At 35.9% G+C, this 20,982-nt stretch overlaps 1 protein-coding gene across 2 annotated transcripts; it reads left to right on the top strand.

The window, feature by feature from the left end:
• Window positions 1-352: 352 nt before the first annotated feature.
• Window positions 353-20,892, top strand: LOC128683055 (SET and MYND domain-containing protein 4-like). 2 transcript variants are annotated; one of them, XR_008406249.2, is made up of 16 exons: window positions 353-745; window positions 1,114-1,372; window positions 2,850-3,030; window positions 3,533-3,677; window positions 5,857-6,009; window positions 6,786-6,920; window positions 7,459-7,666; window positions 8,136-8,328; window positions 9,451-9,547; window positions 10,457-10,643; window positions 11,338-11,482; window positions 13,130-13,267; window positions 14,258-14,337; window positions 15,387-15,463; window positions 16,199-20,165; window positions 20,453-20,892. XR_008406249.2 is itself a non-coding variant. In XM_053768256.2 (15 exons), the coding sequence occupies exons 1-15, from the start codon at window positions 579-581 to the stop codon at window positions 16,389-16,391; spliced, it is 2,358 nt and encodes a 785-aa protein (XP_053624231.1). In that variant the 5' UTR covers window positions 353-578; the 3' UTR covers window positions 16,392-20,434. The 2 variants fall into 2 exon arrangements, 1 of the variants encoding a protein (XP_053624231.1); XM_053768256.2 differs by lacking the exon at window positions 20,453-20,892 and having other exon boundaries at window positions 16,199-20,434.
• Window positions 20,893-20,982: the final 90 nt, after the last annotated feature.

Raw genomic sequence — 20,982 nt, 5'->3', positions numbered from 1 at the left:
ACTAGCTGTTGCCCGTGTCTTTGCCTCCATCTTGAGCTGCAGCCCAAAAATATTTTCTATAGTAGCTCATTTGTAATCAGATTACAATTACTCTTGTAGTCAGATTGCAAATAATCAGATTAAATTGGCGCTTTTTGCCTCCATTGGCAATGTTTGTGTACCTTAGTTGTACCAGTAGTGCCATCTGCGCTGACTTTGCGTAATATGCCCTATTCCAAGGTTTGGTATAACGTCCTTGCTCACTCTAAGTCTAGTTGAAACCTCTATGGTTTAGGATGTCATGTCAGTTTGACATAAATGTCAAGTCAAGCATAAATAATCCTACCAAATTTAATGAGCACTCAGCTGAAGATTTAGAAGACATCTACAAGTAATTTTCGTTTCTCAAAGTAATAGTGTACATCAATCAAGTCAAGTTTGTCACAAGAAAACCTCATACGCGAAAACAGTGCTAGCTATTAATTATAGATTTTAGACTTATTGAATTTCGGTAAAAATGGCCTGTAAGAAAAGTTCAAATTCATATAAGTTTTATAGTTAATTATTTACCATAATATAAGTATTAATATACAGTGCCTATGTCGAAATCCTCGCACAAAATGAATAATTTAAGTTTACCAGATGATTGCGCGAAGCAGTGGGAAATTTTGCTGCTGTTGCTTTCCTCGGAGGAGAAAAAAATAGACCGGACTACAGAGAAAGAAATCGACACTGTAAATTATTTCTACAGGAACGAAGGCGTAAGGTGAGGTTGATACTTAGGTCGTTTACACAACTGAACTGAACTTAAAACATGAACTGTTAAACATAATATTATTATTAAAATCGACCAATTATTATATCTAATTATGACAACTTTCTGGTGCTGGGCTCCACCAGGGATGTTAAGTAACCTGTCTTTGTCTCCACTCTCTACCCTTTTAACTACATTGGCAGTCACACAAAATCACTACACAAAATTCTTTGCTACATTCTGACCTGAAAAAAGGGCAAACAAACATATTCACTTTTATGATATTATTATAAATTAAATTAAAAAAAAATAAGTACAACCCGATGGCCTCCCATTTCCCATTAGGGGTCATACATCAACATATTTATTATGATGAACAGAAAAATCCTGCTACAATGGTTGAAGCAAATGCACCAATCATATGCGAGGAAGACTTCAGAATGGGACACTGCACAGAAATGCGATGATGTATCGTTGTTGTGGAGGCAGCGGGGGAACGACAAGTTCCGGGCTGAATTGTACGAGGAGAGCTACCAGTGCTACTCCAAGAGTGTGATGTATGCTCACCAGAATGGCCCCATGTTTCCCCTAGCACTGGCTAACAGGTCTGCTGCTTTGTTGAAGATGAAAAAATTCCAGGTGAGGATGGTAGAAAAATGGAGAATAAAAAAAATGTCTTTGATATATTTGTCCAAAGATTTGGTTTTACAAACAGAATGTGCTGTCTATACAGGGTTACTGGTATCAAACGCATAACCTATATTTTAACTTGTTTTTATGTACCTGAGTAGTCTTTAGGAGGCTCTGACTTTTCATGATTCATAGTTTTATTTTTTTATAGTAAAATAAATTCAACCTAATTTGTGATTCTTCACATCTTAACTCTATGTAATAACCGAGAAACGTTATGTAGCAGAATCGAACATAGAGTTAACGTTTTATAGAAAGACATTAAATTAAAAAAGGAAAACTTTTGTATTTATTACGTACATTTAGACAAAAGTCCTAGAACAAAAGATGTTAGTCTCTATGTACCTTATTCACCTTTGGAAGGTTATGCATTACATACCAGTAACCCTGTATAATAAAAACATTCCTCATAGATTTCGATCTGTTCTATTACCATTACTTATCTATTATGACAAACCACATGTGCTTGTGATTTTTATGTGCTTATTCGCCTTTGGAAGGTTATGCATTACATACCAGTAACCCTGTATAATAAAAACATTCCTCATAGATTTCGATCTGTTCTATTACCATTACTTGGCTATTATGACAAACCACGTGTGCTTGTGATTTTTATGTGCTTATTCGCCTTTGGAAGGTTATGCATTACATACCAGTAACCCTGTATAATAAAAACATTCCTCATAGATTTCGATCTGTTCTATTACCATTACTTGGCTATTATGACAAACCACATGTGCTTGTGATTTTTATGTGCTTATTCGCCTTTGGAAGGTTATGCATTACATACCAGTAACCCTGTATAATAAAAACATTCCTCATAGATTTCGATCTGTTCTATTACCATTACTTGGCTATTATGACAAACCACATGTGCTTGTGATTTTTACTGGTTCTTTTTAAATTGTCGAATGGCAGTTTGCTGAGCATGAGATAAATTCGTGAGAAGTAACACTATCATGAGAAAAATGAAGTAAAAATGTGCCTAATTACTAGTCAGTATTTGTTTAAGAGTCTCACACCCAATTTAAAGGATTCCACTTTACTTTTTGGGAAAAAATTGGGAAAATCTCTCGTCTGAGCGTTTCGTCGGTTTCTTTCCCAAAAGCAAAGCCTTCTTACAAATATTATCTTTAACAAATTAGGAAAACATATGGCGATTCTCACTCATTGAAGTTAATTACATCAATTTTCTCCAATATTTTTCCAAGGTTTTAACCAAATTCACAAACTAAAATGTTGCATCAAACAATGTGTTGTGATTGCGTCAGAATCAAGAGCTTGTACTTTCCCAATTTCTCGATGCCAAAGACCATGTGAAGTGGAGATGAAAATGTAGGAACGGAGACCCTTGGCTACAATGCTATTGCGGTAGAAGAATGATCGGTTTCCACTGGCTCATCTTTATTCTGTTGTGGTTCGGAAGGAGTGCCTCTCTGACGTGGACCTGGCGCTGGAGCACGGCTACCCCCGCGAGCAGCGACACAAGCTGTTGTTGCGCCGCACCGACTGCCACATCGAGCTGCAGCAGCGGGAGAAGGCACTAGAGTCGCTGCAACTGGCCGCCACGCACGCCCTCTCGCTTGGCCTCTCTGCAGTACATACAGGTCCGTAATGGCCGTAATGGTACACCAACCACCCATGCCACTCACGCTCACGTTGACATCCATCAACGCAGATTCGTAGGTACATCAACGGACGTCAATGTTAAATCCTAAATCACGGAGCATGACGGTGCTGCAACGTGCTGCGTCGTCGCAACGGCTGTGCAGAGGCATGGTTCTTATTCATAAAAAAAATCCTTTTTTAATTTATAAAATATGTTTTGTTATCCTTCTCAATGTCAAATTATGTAATATGTATGCTAGTCTTTAAAGTATAATACAAAGTAAATATGTAGTTTTATTTGTTTGCAAATTAAAAATTTGAGCAAATCTATGATCGAAGTATAGCTTTGCGAATAATAAGCATCCCGATATTCATGGATGAAAGCGCCTGTGGCTTGTATATCATTAAGTTACTGGTCACTATAATCTTATTGAACGAAGATTTTACTTTTTTTATTTACACATTAAATAAATATTTAATGTATACATGTGTCATGTGTAGCGGAGTTCGACCGGCATATAAAGAAGTTGGAGGAGAAGTTGGCGAACACGCCGCCCGCGCAGCCTGAGGCGGAGGAGCCCCTGCCGCCGCCCCTCGGCGGGGACAACCCTGACTTTGTGGCCGCCTCCACCGCCTTGGAACTTAGGTCAGAATTTCTCTATAAGCTTTTATTTTGTTTGTTTGTTTGTTTGTTTGTTTGTTTGTTTGTTTGTTTGTTTGTTTGTTTGTTTGTTTGTTTGTTTGTTTGTTTGTTTGTTTGTTTGTTTGTTTGTTTGTTTGCTTCTGTAAATCTTGAAAGTTAATTTTCGTCTATGATGTTGAATTTTTCTTCTGTTGGTGATGCTTCAGTTTCCATCTCCCTTTCTCTCTAATCTAAGCGTTTTCCCGATAACTTTCTTAGCCGTTGAGCGTTACATAATGATCTGATGGTGCAACTAGCATTACTTATATGCATTACATTTTCCTCAGATTTATGAGAGAAACATCAATTTAAATTATATAAATAACATACCAAGTCTAGCCATAAATATTGTAAAAAAGAAAAAAAAAACCGTAAACCAATTTTTCTGTGACCTACCTTTGCGTACCGCTTCAGTAGTTGCTTCGATTTTGCCACCCTATTCTTTTTTAAATTATCAGTCAAGTAATGACCAGTGCGCCTCTTAAAGGCTCCAAGTCCTTGCCCAGTCATTTTTTAAAATACGCGACATGGTTCTAGGTGTCATCTTAATCTCCCGTGATAAAATCTTTTTCTATCGGACAGGATTTCTTCGAAAACTTTCCCTTACTGATTTGACCACCTTTTCCGTACGAACACTACGTGGACGGCCTATTTATTTTTATATCACATACAGAGGAGGTCTCATTTTACCTATAAATAGCCCGGTACATAAACATTTCACTAATATTAAACGTATGGAGAGTTTTAAATATTGCATTTGGCTCCATACCTACTTTGTGTAATACAATCACAACGATTCGGTTCTCTTTATCACCCCACCCCATTTTAATATCGCAAAATATTGTACAATGTATTGGCGCCAAAATAAGAAAAGACAATGAAAAATCATTTAAACATAACGGATTCCAAATTCAAATGTAATATATTGTTTCATTTTAATTGTAACAGTATTTATGGCCAGACTAAGTAGTAATGTAAATAAGTAAACCAAAAAATATAAAATTATTTTCTTATAATTTTAGTTACCTAAATTTCCTTTACAAAAGCAACGAATTCTTTTGTATTTTAATTTCCTTTGTGAAAGCTTAACAAAACACTTCAAAGGTAAACATGTTTCTTTGTGATTGTTGATCTGTAACATCAAAAGTTTAAGTACCTAAGTACTTGTTTGTCGGACGTTTTTGTTAGTTTGTTATGTGCTGTGCGCCACACGTGCGATCTTGTTCGTGAACATACCCTTTTGACGAACTCGGTGGCGCAGTGGTAAAGTGCTTGTTCTGGGTTCGATCCCCGGTCGGGTCATGATGGAAAATGATCTTTTTCTAATTGGCCCGGGTCTTGGATGTTTATCTATATATGTATATGTTATAAAATATAGTATCGTTGAGTTAGTATCCCATAACACAAGTCTCGAACTTACTTTGGGGCCGGCTCAATCCGTGTGATTTGTCCTAATATATTTATTATTATTTATTTATAATCGGCTCGTCGCTCAGTAATACATCTTAGTATAAGTTTTGAGTGTGCATTTCCTATTTTGGGAACTTTTCCGGATATAATAATAGTACACGCAGAACGGAGCACCATCGTAAATGATTTTACTTAATACTTTTTGGCAGATACTTTATGCACTGTTATATTACTAGAAAAATGATTATGACGCTAAGTTCTTTCGGTATGGTCCCTGCCAATTCTGTTTAAATGAGTTTCTTTCGTTTTTTCTTCTCAGCAGTGGTGTTTCAAAATGATAGTAGTTTGTAGCTTAGCTGAATATTATTTAATTTAGAATGGGAAATGAAATGGTGCTTTGAAGGACTAATTTCTGAATAAATTATTTGATTTACTAGAAATAAATATATTTAAAAAAAAAACACTGAGTTAAATGAGTTTCTTTCCGCTTTTCTACGTGGTCGTTCCGAAGTGCCAGTAGTTTCTAGCTTTTTGAGAAGTACTATATAACTAGCGGCATATCCCGGCTTCGCTTGAAGGAAAATCTACTTTCGAAATAAAAGCTTCAGATAAAATATACAATCTTTTTACTTTTTTTTAGAGTGGGCAAAAGATAAATGAATTCAAATTGGGTTTATTCTGTGAACATAGGTAAAATAGGACATGGCAAAAGCTTTATGCTCGCACATTGCAGACGCAGTGACGTGGCCGGACGGTACGTGGTGACGCGGGAGCCGCTGCGTCGCGGCGACGTCATATTCTCGGAGGAGCCGTATGCGTGGGTGGCGCTGGCGGCCGAGCTGCCCGTGTGCGAGGCCTGCTGCGCCACCACCAGCAACCCTACGCCGTCAGTGTGCTGATGTTAATTGACAGACATTGACAGAGAAGCCTAAATAAATTGACAGATTTTGACAAAAAAAAAAATCTAAATAAATTGACAGATTTTGACAAAAAAAAATCTAAATAAATGGACAAAATTTTAATTTAGAAGCCTAAATAAATTGACAGATTTTGACAAAAAAAATCTAAATAAATTGACAGATTTTGACAAAAAAAATCTAAATAAATTGACAGATTTTGACAAAAAAAATCTAAATAAATTGACAGATTTTGACAAAAAAAATCTAAACAATTGACAGATTTTGACAAAAAAAAATCTAAATAAATTGACAGACATTGACACAGGTTATTTAAGTTCCAAAACTCAAGAAAGATCTCAACTCAAGAAAGAGAAGCAAAAAGCTTTTAAACTTTTTGACCGCAATTAACAACGGGAATCGATTTCTGGAGCCTGACTATACAACATATTTCTTCAGTCAGTGAACTGAAGAAATATGTTGTATTGTTTATTCATATATATATTTTTTTCATTTATTAAGAAAGTTCAGATGAAAAATCATTTGTAATGTAAAAATCATTTGTACATTACAAATGATTTTTCATCTGAACTCTCCAACGGTGCGGGAATGTTAGTAGATAAACTCTTGTTTATATGATCTAATTCAATTATTTTCCATTTAGAAAACAAGAACAAAATTTATCTTTTCTGAAGTGTCAAAAAAGCCACTTTTCAGAATTTCGTAGAATCAATAATCTGTGTAGTATATTAGATGATGTTTGCAGTTGTGTGCAGTGTTCGCGCAGCGTGTACTGTTCGCTGTCGTGCCGTGCGCGCGCGCACAACGTACACCGTTGGGAGTGCGCAGGCGCACAGGCAGACCTCTTTGCTACTATTGGCATTGCGCACTTAGCTCTAAGGTAAGACTTATTTAAAAAATATTGTGCTGATTACAAATTAGTTAATTACAAAATGATAACTACAGCTTATAAGTAGACATACGTGCTTTGTTAACCTGGATTTCTCTCTCATCTTCGCGTGATTACGGTTTCATTCGGACCTGTGACGCCGCGAAGACATCTCTTGTTTAATATACATTAAAATTACCACCAGCGTAAAACATATTCAGCTGTAGTTTTACAATCGTCCGACCCACTTTGATACCAGGATTAAAATGAGAAAAACTCGTAAACATACAAAATTAATGAAAAAAATTCAAATTCCTCTATTAAATTTATTATGACAGAGCTACATTACATACTGACGTCAAAAAATTACTTAAACCATCTGTACCGGCGACTTCCGAAGCGCAAGTGAAAAAGAAGCGGCGCAACAAACTTCACCGCGGCCTTTCCTCCAGAGATGTCAATTTAACAATATTGTTACACTCATACATTATTGAATGAACATAACGTTATATTCTTTGGTAAATCTTGTAATGAAACGGTACAATTTCAGGGTGTTGTTGGTAACAGCGAATGAAGGCTTCCCCGCGGTGCCGCTCGGGCAGCCGGCGCCTTCGTCCGCGTGCGACTTGTTCACCAGCTACTCACAGGTCGACGACCTCCGCATATACAGCGCGGACACGTCGCCATTCTACAGGATGTTTAATCTCGTCACCAACTTCGATAAGATGAACAACGCTGATTACATACAGTATGCTCTGGTGAGTATGTTTTTCTTGCAGAGTGTGCCATTGCTAACACGCTTGGCAGGTTTTATTCTGTAACATATCCAGATTATACAAGAAAAAATCTAATTCTAATTATTGTTAATGTGTGATTTGTATATTTATTTTTATTATTATTAGTTAATCGCCTAAAGACATCTGACATGACGATTACCCACCGACATATGATGGCAAGTAGTCACGTAGTGAACTCTCAACCAGTGTGCCGGTTTCCTCACGATGTTTTCCTTCGCCGGAAGCAAGTGGTCGATGAATCAGATTGGTATACAAACTCATGTGGCACGTGTAGTTTTCGATCCTGGGACCTTTCGTCCACAGGCCGCCACCGCTTCCATATTAAGAATTAATATTAGTAGTATTTGTCTGTAATTGGTTGGAAACTTGCTTTTACATTTCAAACCTTACGTCGCAGCAACAAGGTGGTTATTCGACTGCGCCATTTCAGACGGCGACAATGCTGACACTATACCTGGAGAATTACACGGAGTTCTTCCGGTTCCTGCCGTCGAGGGTTCCGTACAGACTGACGGAGTCCCAGCTGCGCACGTTCGTGGCCGCCCTAATGCTCAGGAGTCTCGGCCAACTGGTCTGCAATGGTCACGCGGCGTTGTCTCTGCTCGTGGATAACGATGAAACTGGTATAACATTTTTTTTTCCGACCGCTTTTTTTCGTACCCGATGTTAAATAAATATATTAGGACAAATCACACAGACTGAGCTAGCCCCAAAGTAAGTTCGAGACTTGTGTTATGGGATACTAACTCAACGATACTATATTTTATAACAAATACATATGTAGATAATCATCAAAGACCCGGGCCAATCGGAATAAGATAATTTTCCATCATGACCCGACCGGGGATCGAACCCGGGACCTCTCGGTTCAGAGGCAAGCACTTTACCACTGCGCCACCGAGGTCGTCATGTTAATCCATGGTATCAGATAACTCAATAATAAATTTCATAAAAATTGTCCCAGTTTATGCGTGAAGAAAGTAACGAACATACAAACTTTCGCCTTTGCAAGTTTAGTGGGACTTAATATCTTCTATGTACAGACATAGCCCATTTACAATTTAAGTACTAGTTTCCCATCCCGGCTTCGCTAGGGTAAAATATAATAAATTGTACACCTAAACCTTCCTCAGGAACCACACTATCTATTGGTGAAAACCACATGAAAATCCGTGCAGTAGTTTTTGAGTTTATCACGAACAGACAGACAGACGCGGCAGAGGACTTAGTTGTATAATTCTTCTTCACAGTCGTATTCCTCATGGCTGAGGGTCGTGGTCATTACGTGGAATTAAACACACACAACAACTTTCTTGGCATTAGTAATGGAGTGGTTTGCCATTGCCTTCACCATTTCACACACAAGTTAATAATTAACCAGTGTGCAGGTTTCCTCACGATGTTTCCCTTCACCGGAAGCAAGTGGTGATCGATGAAAACTACTATACATGAATTAGATTGGTATACAAATTCATGTGGCACGAGCAGGATTCGAACCTGGGACCTTTCGATCGACAGGCGGGCGTTTTAACCAATACACCACAACAGCTTCAACTTTTATCATACGTAAGGATTATGAGTCTGAAACGGTTCTCCGACAATTGCTTCGTCTACGAACGATTCGCCAACAGAATGTCTCCTCTATTCTGTCGGCGAATAGTTCGTAGACGAAGCAATTGTCGGAGAACCGTTTCGAACTCAAGGAATATTGTTTACAGTTATGATAGGTATGTTATATTTTCCAGGCTGCACGATATCTGAGCGGGAAGTGAGACGGGCCACCGCTATATACCCGTCTGCCGCCATGATGAACCACGCCTGCGACCCCAACATCATCAACACGTAATTACTGTCCCAACTATATATATATATATATATAATTTTGTAAAACTATAATACATACATACATAGTAATATATATTATATAAAATAATACATACTTGTAATTACGTACATTTATACAAATAAAAAACATTTAAGTAATCTAAAAATAAATATAAAAACGAATTTTAAAATGTGTGTAGATTCTACAATTTTAATAAAAACTTATAGATAATATTTATTTTAATAAAGCGGGATCTCCTTAACACAGGTAATTGTTTACCTAGTTAAAGAGAGATCCTGGTCACAGATATATTTATGTAAACATGTGATTTGTTTATTTCCACAACTGAAGCGGTGGTGGAGACGCCCGCCTTCGGACCGAAAGGTCCCAAATTTGAGTCCTACTCGTACCACAAACTCATGACTTTGTATACCAATCTGACTCATGTATAGTGGTTTTCATCGACCACCACTTGCTTCCGGTGAAGGGAAACATCGTGAGGAAACCTGCACACTGGTTGATTATTAACATGTGTGTGAAATGCAATGGCAAACCACTCCATTAATAATGCAAAGAAAGTTGTTGTGTGTGTTTCATTCCACGTCCCTCAGCCATGAGGAATACGACTGTGAAGAAGATTTCCGCGGTGGCGCAGTGGTAAAGTGCTTGCCTCTGAACCGAGAGGTCCCAGGTTCGATCCCCGGTTGGGTCATGATGGAAAATTATTTTTTTCTGATTGGCCCGGGTCTTGGATGTTTATCTATATATGTATTTGTTATAAAATATAGTATCGTTGAGTTAGTATCCCATAACACTAGTCTCGAACTTACTTTGAGCTAGCTCAGTCTGTGTTATTATTTATTTATTTATTTCCGTAACGAAGCGACAGAGGTCGTCAATGGTAAATTTTTGTTTACAATTGTCAGGTTCCACAACAGTCGGCTGATAATCAGGTGTTCCCGCGAACTGCCCGCTGGGGCCGAAGTCTTCAACTGCTATGGGCCGCACAAGGCCCGCGAGCCCACGGCCCATCGTCGGGCCCAACTCAGGGCCCAGTACTTGTTCAACTGCAACTGTTCAGCGTGCAATGACAACGAGAGAAAGGATTTTGTGGTCAGTATCGTCGTTAAAATTCGTCAATTTTCTTGAGCAAGAAATCATTTCTAAAATCATTCATATAATTGACATTACAATAGTACAGATTAATTTAAAGCCAGATAGTAATATCAATTCTTGTCTTTGTCAAAATTTGAAGTATTGTAATGACAGCGCGGCCGTATCGGTCGAAACGCTCTGAGAAACACCCGGTGGTCATTATTTGTATTCTTAATGTCGATTACCAGCATGAGGGAATATTTATACTTGTGATATGTAAGACATTGTGCTATGACAACAGCTAACCCAGCTTTTCTATGTTCGTACACTGTCTGATCGTTCAACACGCAAGAGTTGCAAAACTAAATTCCTTTAAAATTATAGCCATGATAATAATAGATTTGTTATAAATGTCATGCTTTTTAATTTATAATTTTCATGATTAATATGTTTTATATATAATAGCGACAAACCTCAAAATGATCCGCAGTTTTTAGTGATAACTAAAATGAAAGATACGTTACTTTCTAACAAATAAACTCATACATACTTTGAGTTTATTATAAAAAATATAGTATCGTTGAGTTAGTATTCCATAACACAAGTCTCGAACTTACTTTGGGGCTAGCTCAATCTGTGTGATTTGTCCTAATATATTTATTTATTTATTCTTGTTACGAAAAAAAAAAATACGAATGATTTCTATTGACAGCTGCTGTTTACGGCTTACGCGTGCCAATCGTGCAAAGGGCCGGTGGTGTGGGGTCGCAGGACGTCGTGTCCGCAGTGCCACGCCGAGTTCCAGCTCGAGCGCGCTCTCAGTGCACTCGAGCACGCTGACGAACTACTGGCTCAGGGTGAGACACATTTATGTTACAGGGTGATTTAATACACACTTGATAGATTAGGCTGGCCACGTGAGACAAAAATCTCCATCGCTATTCGTCGATTTTTCTCATATATATATTTTAATAATAAACAAAAAAAAAATTTTTTTTTTGTTTATTGGGCTCAACAAACAATTTTACAATACAACAATAATACAGTATAAAATGTAAAAATTGTTTAATCTAAAACCAATACCGTTAACCACAGGTTCACACTAGTCGTGGGCGTTATTTCAACTAACCGTTCTATTCAACTGTTTTCTGTGCTCAACGATCCAACTGGTTTAATCATAATTGCAACAGTAGTTGGAATGGTTTGCTACAAACGTAGCCGCGCGCGGCGCGAGCGAACTACAGAGTGAAAAATACTGTAATTTTTTCTAACTTATCATTGTTCTCAACTGTTTTGCCTACGTGCAATGCGTTGAGCCAAAGACGGTACGAATCAAATGAAAATACAAAGCCACGTTGTTATATCTAACCAGTTGGCAACGCCAACTGGTTAGAAGCTAGTTGCTCGTTGAAAAAAACAGTTGAGTTTCAACACGAGTGAGACCCACCACTAATTCACACATGAGTACATTGAGAATAGGTACATTTTATTTTCTGTGTAAATTTAGCTTATAGATGAAACTATATGATATCAATAGTAATTTAGTGTTACCGAGTGCAATTCATCTGGCGAACATTGTCGCGAATCAACCTTTTATAAGCCTCAATCCGTGTTGCGAATATATCTAATCTAGATCACTATTGTGTGTATTAACCAGACGTCTCAAAGGGGTGCGTTTCATACCTCTCTTGTATGAGCTAAATGGAAGCTTGAATATATCAACTGACCAATACAGGATTGTTAAAAGAATTCTATATGGTTTGTAATCAGGTTATGCATATAACAATTCTATATAACAATATTATGCTTATAAGTTTTAATTTAAAACAACAATGTTGGGTTTTTTATAACTGTCACATTTTTTTTTAAATATATAAAAAAACCAAATATTTTTTAATGTTGGTGTTTTAACCAGTATATATAATAGTTTTTACCCTTTCTAATATTTTAGACAGTAATACATACAATTTATAATGTTGATATGTAAGTATTAAGATTGGATTTTGAGTGTCAGATGTGAATGTCCTTCAGGATGAGAACGACAACTTTCCATAACGGTAACTGTCAAAAACACTTACAAACACAGCAACTTTCAAATATTATAATAACAATTATAAATTATTATCTGCCTGAAACATACAAATACACAGATGCTTACCTTTTTATAATAATAGTATGGTCACTGTTCATGTGTGACATGTGTAATAGATGCTTGAATATATATTGATTAGATGTGTACCTACTGCTCTCCAATGATAATACTGTACGTCGGCGTAAGACGTAAAGAGATGAATGAATTCATCCGAACTGGCGCGGTCTCGCTAGCTCAGTGGTCAGAGCACTGTCCCGGACAGACAGGGGCGCGGGTTCAATTCCCGCTCGGTCCCAGAATTGTTTCATCTCATTATTATTTCCATAAATATGTTAAAAAGCATTTGTGACAAATAATACATTTAAGTATAGATTAAGTTGGAAACGTGAAAGTGGGACGGTAACGCTTGTAGCTGATCGCGCGAGTAGCCTGGACGTGAGGTGTGAGCGCACGCAGGCGGCGCTGCGCGTGAAGCAGCTGGCGTGGCACCGGCACCACCGCGGGCTGCGGGCGCTCGCCGACCGCCTCGCCCGCCTCTACGCTGACCTTGGTAACTTTCAACTTCATCCTCTTATAGATCACATTCATTTTTAATTATTAATCATTTGACGACCTCCGTGGCCTAATGGTCATCACGCCGGACTGCTACACTGGAGGTCCCGGGTTCGATCCCCGGTCAGGGCAACATGGAAAATGATCTTTTTCAGATTTACCTGGGTCTTGGATGTTTATCTATATATGTGTATGTTATATAGAATATAGTATCCCATAACACAAGTTCGAAATTACTTTGAGGCTAACTCAATCTGTGTGATTTGTATCCTATATGTACCTATATTTATCATTAATATATAGATAGGTAGATAGATACATAAAAAATACGTTATTGGTTACTGTTTCACACAATGACGTTGCATTATTAGTAAATAATATTTGTAAGAGGTAAGTACATTAAATAATACAATTGAAATCAATAAGTATAAAGATTTTTCCAAATATCTCTAATAATTTTGACTCCTTACCAAAAATTGTTCGGCACGCGAAGTCGCGGGCATCAGCTAATTGTTATTAAGTATATACGCGTCATTGGAGGACAGATAGAAAAATATCTTTATTTTTAAGAAAATTCAATAATTTACAAGCATACTAAAGAATTGATCCCAAAATATCCACTGCACTGATTTTTTTCTGTTATCCTATGATTTTCTCTTATCAATCAAATACGAATTATATTTTATTTTTGAGTAACCACGTTACTGTACTAGTGGGAGCCCGCGGCTGCAGCCGCGTCCGCTGTGGCACCTTTCTGAAGGTCACTGTTTCTGCTTTTACAAAAAAAATCACCGTTAAAATGTTAAGAGCGAACTCTTAAAATCCATCGAAAAAAAAATTGATGTAAATTGATGAAGTGGACTAAGATTGCTTGAGATTCGTTATTTAATGTTGATGTTCGTAAACAAAAACAGATACAATAACGATCACTATAATTTTGCATGTTCGGTGTTTCAAAGTGGGTCCTCAGTCCATGGTTAATTTCCAGGCGAGTTCAGCAAGAGTGTGGAACTCATAAAGCAGAATATCCAAAGCCTCGAGTACCAGTTTGGATCGTTCAGTGCTGAGGTAACCGCTTCCCCTCGTCTTCCCTGTTTTATAGCATTCTGTTTTGGGCACGGAGTTATGTATACTACACAATATGACATTTCCTAGAATGTAATTGCTTTGTTATTCAATTATTTATTGCACTTCAATTTTATTTATTTGTGTGATAATTATAATTTGACATCCTTTGTCATGCGTACGTTTGTATGCGTATGTTGTCTAGTAATTTCTAACTATAGTTTGATTTAAATGTATTTATTAATAATTGAGTTAAGGCATGTCTAGAATATGTATCATGTACACATTTCGACACAATGTATATTGTTTGGAAATAAACTAACTAACTTATTCGGAGCTGTGACGCCGCTAAGCCACATAACGTAAAAAAATATTTTTAGTTTTGAACACTTGGCTCTGCTTTTACGTCTATTTGGGAATGCGGCAGAAAACTATAATGCTTTTTAACAGTACATTATGATATAAGTGCGTAAGTTAAAAATTACAGCAGGCGATATCGCTAGCCCGAGCCGTAGCCGAGGGCTACAAGAAAGCAGAGGCCTTAATTTTCAAAGCGCACATATGTCATACGACGTTTTATAACATATTTGCGAGGAATTCGGAAACTCGGAAAACGATTAAATCTTTAATTACTTATTAAAGCAGTTTATCTCGACAGTTAATTTTAATGACAAAATGACTTTTCTGACGTAAAAAATCTTTGCTAAGATTTAAAAAATATCTGTCGTAAAGAATATAATTTAATTAATAATGTATCGTACGTATTTAGACAGAGCATCTTGAGAAACCGTGCGTTTTTTTTTTTATTAAAAATAAAACTTGTACGTAGGTACATTACAATAACGCACAAGTGCGTGATGAGATACAATATGATATTGGAATTGGTGAAGTAAATGACCCGTTACGAGCAAATATGTTATTTAAAAAATTGTCTATATAATTTTCAAAAATATTTTTTTTATTTTCCCTAACGAATAAATTAAATTGATACAATTATGATGGCGCTAGTGAGCAGCGAGCGGCCTTGTAATGGCTGATAATGATATGCGCAGGTGGCGCACGAGCTGAGGAAGCTGTCCGAGGTGATGCTGGAGAGGATCATCAGGTCTCCGCAGAACCCTGACTACAGGTCAGTATTGCAAAGATAATAATTTCTGCATATATATATATTTCTGCATGTGTTTATTAAATGTGCTATAAACCATGCATCAGACTGACTATTGCCGTACAAGAAAGCCTTTTTGGAGATTTTTTCATATACAGGGTTACTGGTATCTAACTCATAACCTTCCAAAGGCGCATAAGGTACATAAAGACTAACATCTTTTGTTCTACGACTTTTGTGTAAACGTAATAAATACATTTTTTTAGTTTTAATGTTGTTTCTATAAAACGTTAATGTTCGATTCCGGTGCATAACGCTACTGTACTGTCTCGTGTTGCTTGGCTATTACATAGAGTTAAGATGTGTAGAATCGCAACATACATTGTATTTCTTTTTATAGTAAAAAAAAAAACTACGAATCACGAAAAGTCGTAGAATAAAAGTTGCTTGTTTTGATGTACCCAAGTAGTCTTTAGGAGGTTTTGCGTTTGATACTAGTAACCCTGCATGTATATATTATGTCAAGAATTCCTCTAAAAATCTTTCACAAATACCGTACCGTGTCTTTAGAGTCAAGAGCTGTGTTACTCGTTTAGCTGTAGATGTGATGTGTCTATGAGAAAAAATCTCCTATTTATACCGCTTTTCCCATGATTTACGTTTACGCGGGAAGATCATCACGAATAATTATTATATTATTGTAATCGAGGAATTTGATTCAATGTTACTACTTAGTAAATAATATTCTCGGTTCCTCAGAGATTGGTGCCTCGAAGGACACAAGATAATAAAGAAGGCGGTTCAGCTGACGGATCTGAACTACGGTTCTTGGGAACCGCTAGTCAAACGTCTGAAAGAACAGGAGTCCCTCATAGCCACCTTCTTATCAGAAAGCAGGGCGCCCGACGACGACTGTGTTCACCATAACTTACATTATAACCTTAAAATATAGTACACATGTATTCACGTTATACAATGGGGTCGTTGCCGTCAAAATCTTTGATGATCACGTGTTTTTTATGCGTTCAAAATATAATTTAACTAGAATTAAAAAGAATTATTAATAAACATGCTACGCATTTACAATGGTGCGACTTTTTTGCTATACAATGCCAAATAGAGTGATCAAGATTGTTGGTTTTTATTAACCACCCAGTGTTGCCCGGCGAAGAGGACACAGCGCCCTTATTTATCTATAGACAGGCTGTTTTTTTCCCAGGTAAATACCCTATTCAGTTAACGGTAGTTTTAATAAACCGAACACTACACTGCGTACATGTTAACATATAATTATAAAACCAATTGTCATTATCTTGTTATTTTCTGTAATTTTCCAGATCATTGTTGATGTTTTATTAAATGTAACTCAATAATATTAAGTTTGTACAAGATTGGTGATTATGTGTGTACGTACACAAAGCAAGTTACATTGTAACATTACAATATCATTCGTGTTTTATATCACCATTTGCATAACACTTTAAGTGCTCCTAAGACGTAGTCTGTTCAGTGATGGGTTTTAACCCGAACCTGGTTTAAAACTGGGTGGGTTTAAACCAGACCCGGGTTTTAACCCATCAGTGTGTATGACTCATTCACTCATACATTTAAACAATAAACATTTAATTAGCACGGTACGTGTTAGGGCGGTAACACACCTGCACACTTGCATGCCAAATGCCAGCACGTGTCGCTGTATACAAAATCATAGCACGTTGCACACGCCATCTACTCGCCCGTTGGAGGATACATTTTCAATACATGATCGATGTTGCCTATTGGATATGATTCTTTAATACAAACATTTAACCTAAAATTGTAGATTAATGCGAATCGATTCGGCTATTTACCTATTTATTACAGTTTTTATGGTCACTCGATTTACTAATGGACCAGAAGAGTATATTAAATTTAAAATAATAAAAGTTTGTAATATTGTAAATATATTATATACACTAAACTAGCCAAATATACCTATATATATGGGTATATATATAAAATTTTTGCACTGTTTTATACACTACATTTTGCGCCTACGCACATCAAGTGGAACAGGCGAGATTCCTCACTGTATTTATTACAAAATATCGTCTAACTATGAGTATATAAACACGAAATACGAAAAATTCTTATTGTAACGGATAAGACAACATCTTTTTTATTATCTAATTAGATGAACTCGAAAAGTTACCTTTTGGATAACGTAAACTAACAACCTAAAAAAAACCTCACAGGTTGCAATAGTCACCTGGCTATGCTTTTCGAGACTTGGTACCAGAATAAAAACGCCCAACTACAAAGTTACGGCTATTGCTATAGAATTGACATTATCTAATAAGTAAAATTTTAATAGGGATCTAAAGGGACTAACGACAAATTCAATTGCACCCGGGGAATTGAATCTAGAAGTGAAAATATGTTTAATTAAAATATGAATTACTAGATATTGCCCGGGGCTCCACTCCCGTGGGAGTTTTGACACAAAATATCATTATATCTACACAAAATATAGCAATCTTGGATAATATACCCTTCTAATGGCGAATAATTTTTGAAATCGGTTTGGTGGTTTCGGAGTTTACCCTTGTGTGTTCAGTATTGTTTATATATGTTTTTTGTTTACAGAGATAACTCAGCGTTTTTGTATACATATGTTTATATTGTAGATGAATGCATAGTCTTGTTCACTAAAATAATTACATGTGATGATTATATTATTAGGGACAGTTTTTACCCAAAATGAATTGAACAATCAATATTGTACACTAGTATCGATTTAGACCTAACACCGATATAATATTAACCAAAATATACATATGTTATACTTTTGTATAGAAATAATGTATTGTTGATACAAATATGTTTGTTTGCTAATAACATAATTTTATTACTAGAAGTACCACCTAGTAATAGATATCATATTTTTGAACATAGCTTTATAGCTTTTGCCGTGCGTTTACAATAATATACTTTGTCAATCAAGGCCTATATTTAAACTCCGTTTTTCATAAAAAAAAATGTCGTATATAAGCTAAACTATGTAGTATAAGCTAAACTATGTTTGTCACTGTCGTACTTGACAATATTTGACATTGACAGAATGAGACAAAACATATTTCAAAAGTGCTTTAACTTTTTTATTAGTGTAATGTTTTGAACACTGCCCAAATTACAATATGGTCATTACATATATATTACAACAATTTCCAAAAATAAAACGAATGAAATTGTACACTCATCACCGGGATTTATAAGGGAGAACAAAAATAAATATATTTTTTAAATCGGTTTAAGTAATTCAAATGCAGGCCTACCATCAACTCTTACGGAACGATTCAAGTGCAACTCAGTTCAATTTAGAAACCTAAAATGAAAGGTATTCATACAAAAAAACAACTTGATGGTACGAATTTGCGATGCAGATCAGTTTAGGTCCTGAACTGCATAGCTTAAGGTGCTTTATCCCTGCACATTAATGCCACCTCACATTTTCATTAATTTATTTTATTTAATTTAAACAAAATTGTTTTGCGTTCGGGCTCGGCTAATTTTTTTTTTTCAAATAGTGTATTATTTTCGAAATAACAAGCTAGGATGTTTAGCTGTAGTGCACCGTAGTTAAGATATTTATATACATTTAAAAAAAAGGAAAAATTTACAAAATTTTCCTTGAAATTAACCAGCGCTCCCAGCGGCAAATTTAACCGCGTCAGCTTTAAGTCGTATTCTTTACATTGTTCCGGTAATTGTATTCCGAGTGTATGTAGTCTAATATATATAATCTACTAGCGGCCCCTCCCGGCTTTGCTCGAATAAAACCATCCGTTGCGTTAGTAATAAAGATCTAGATACATGAAACAGACAGCGGGAAGTGACTTTGTGTTTTATACTATGTAGTGATACGTTTCGCGACATGGGTTTTGGGACATTTCATGTTTAAGGGTATAATACGACGAATACTGCTCTCATTGACACCAATACACTTTAGATAAAGATTTAATATATGTATAGGGCAGGTGGAGGGTTTCTGCTCGAGAATTCTTGAGAAACTTATTTTTAGTCGACATGGGAAAATTTTGTTTTATTTTTTATGCTTTTTCCAGTTTGAATGGCAGTGAATCAACATGGCGGGAATGTTACAAACATTGTATTTTTACTAATAGGATCTAAGTGTTTAGTGTGAGTTTACGCAGTCGGTCGCAGCCACAAATCACAGTGTAGTATAAAGCGACAAACAAACGTGATTGGTTGGCTGCGCCGCCAGCGGTAAAAAGTGAACGCGACCAAGTTGAAATTGTATACTCACACTATTTGCTCCCAAAATCTGCTCATTTTAGGGGAAGCGAATGAATGATATGAGCGGAAATAATCAACAAAATACATCGAAACAATCCATAAAAATAAATATACATTTATATATATATACTTATAGGCATAAGTAATAAAATAATGAAACTGTTGAATGGATTAAGCTATTTAAGCGACGTACAAATATATCTTTAAAGTGCACTTGTAAATCACAGAAATCTACAATACATATAAATTGGTAGGAACTTACCTGCAATGCGGCTGCTTTTTCTATTAGTCATTGTCTTGCAAAAATGGAGATATAGAATTTGCTGTTTGGTTAACTAATTGTGAGAGATTAATTATATTCTTCTAGTTTCGTGAAATATAATTGCCATTTTCGAGAAAGAAATATTATTTCGCTATTTGCTTACTAGCTGTGAAATAAAAATAGTTATTTTGCGAAAGTATTTTAATTTCATCTACGAAAGTGGAATATATATATGTATATACTTATAAATAAATATAAATTGTGGAAGAGTCTGTCGATGTCTCCTGGCACAGGCGTAATGCAAAAAAGACTTATTATGTAAACTAGTTTTTGAAAATAAATTATTATTATTATTATATTTTTGCGAAAGTTGAAAGAAATCTGGAAGTTTGAATTATATATATATATATATATATATATATATATATATATATATATATATTCCACTTTCGTAGATGAAATTAAAATACTTTCGCAAAAATGGAAATTTCCATTTTTGCGAAAGTATTTTAGTAAATAAATATAATGGGACAAATCACACCCAAGCTAACCCCAAAATTTGTTGCGCCTTGTCATGGCCTTTTTCTTTTACAAAAAGAAATTATATGTATGTACGCTTTTTTGTTTTCCCTTTGCATTTTACACACAAATATGAAGTTACTGGACACTCGCTCACTAAATAACATTGTAATAAGTCAATCACTAGCTTATACACAATACACCTTTAGCCATTAATGTTTAATATAGTTAATAAATCATTCCCTCTGTGGAAACTTATTAGTGAGATTTTTATAAATGTTGAATAGTTTAAAATATATGTATACGCGCAACGTTCTAAATCATAAGCAATAGCAGTGTACCTTATTCTTAAGTAAATAAAGGCTTTCATTCGATACACAGTGGTTTTATTTATTTATGTATGTATAATGACCCCTTCAATCTAGGACCCACACACGACCCACTTCAAATTATCCCAATCTAGGGT

This window comes from Plodia interpunctella, chromosome Z (genome assembly GCF_027563975.2).
Source record: "Plodia interpunctella isolate USDA-ARS_2022_Savannah chromosome Z, ilPloInte3.2, whole genome shotgun sequence".
Classification (NCBI taxonomy): Eukaryota; Metazoa; Arthropoda; class Insecta; order Lepidoptera; family Pyralidae; genus Plodia; species Plodia interpunctella.
Note: the sequence above shows the minus strand (reverse complement) of the source record. Positions and strands in the feature narration are given on the sequence as shown.

Bases quoted from the DNA above. Each gene is read 5' to 3' on its own strand.
- LOC128683055 (XM_053768256.2), top strand. From the start codon at position 579: ATGTCGAAATCCTCGCACAAAATGAATAATTTAAGTTTACCAGATGAT. The intron at 10,644-11,337 runs GTCAGTATCGTC...TTCTATTGACAG, and splicing joins ACGAGAGAAAGGATTTTGTG to CTGCTGTTTACGGCTTACGC. The intron at 13,268-14,257 runs GTAACTTTCAAC...GTTAATTTCCAG, and splicing joins CCGCCTCTACGCTGACCTTG to GCGAGTTCAGCAAGAGTGTG.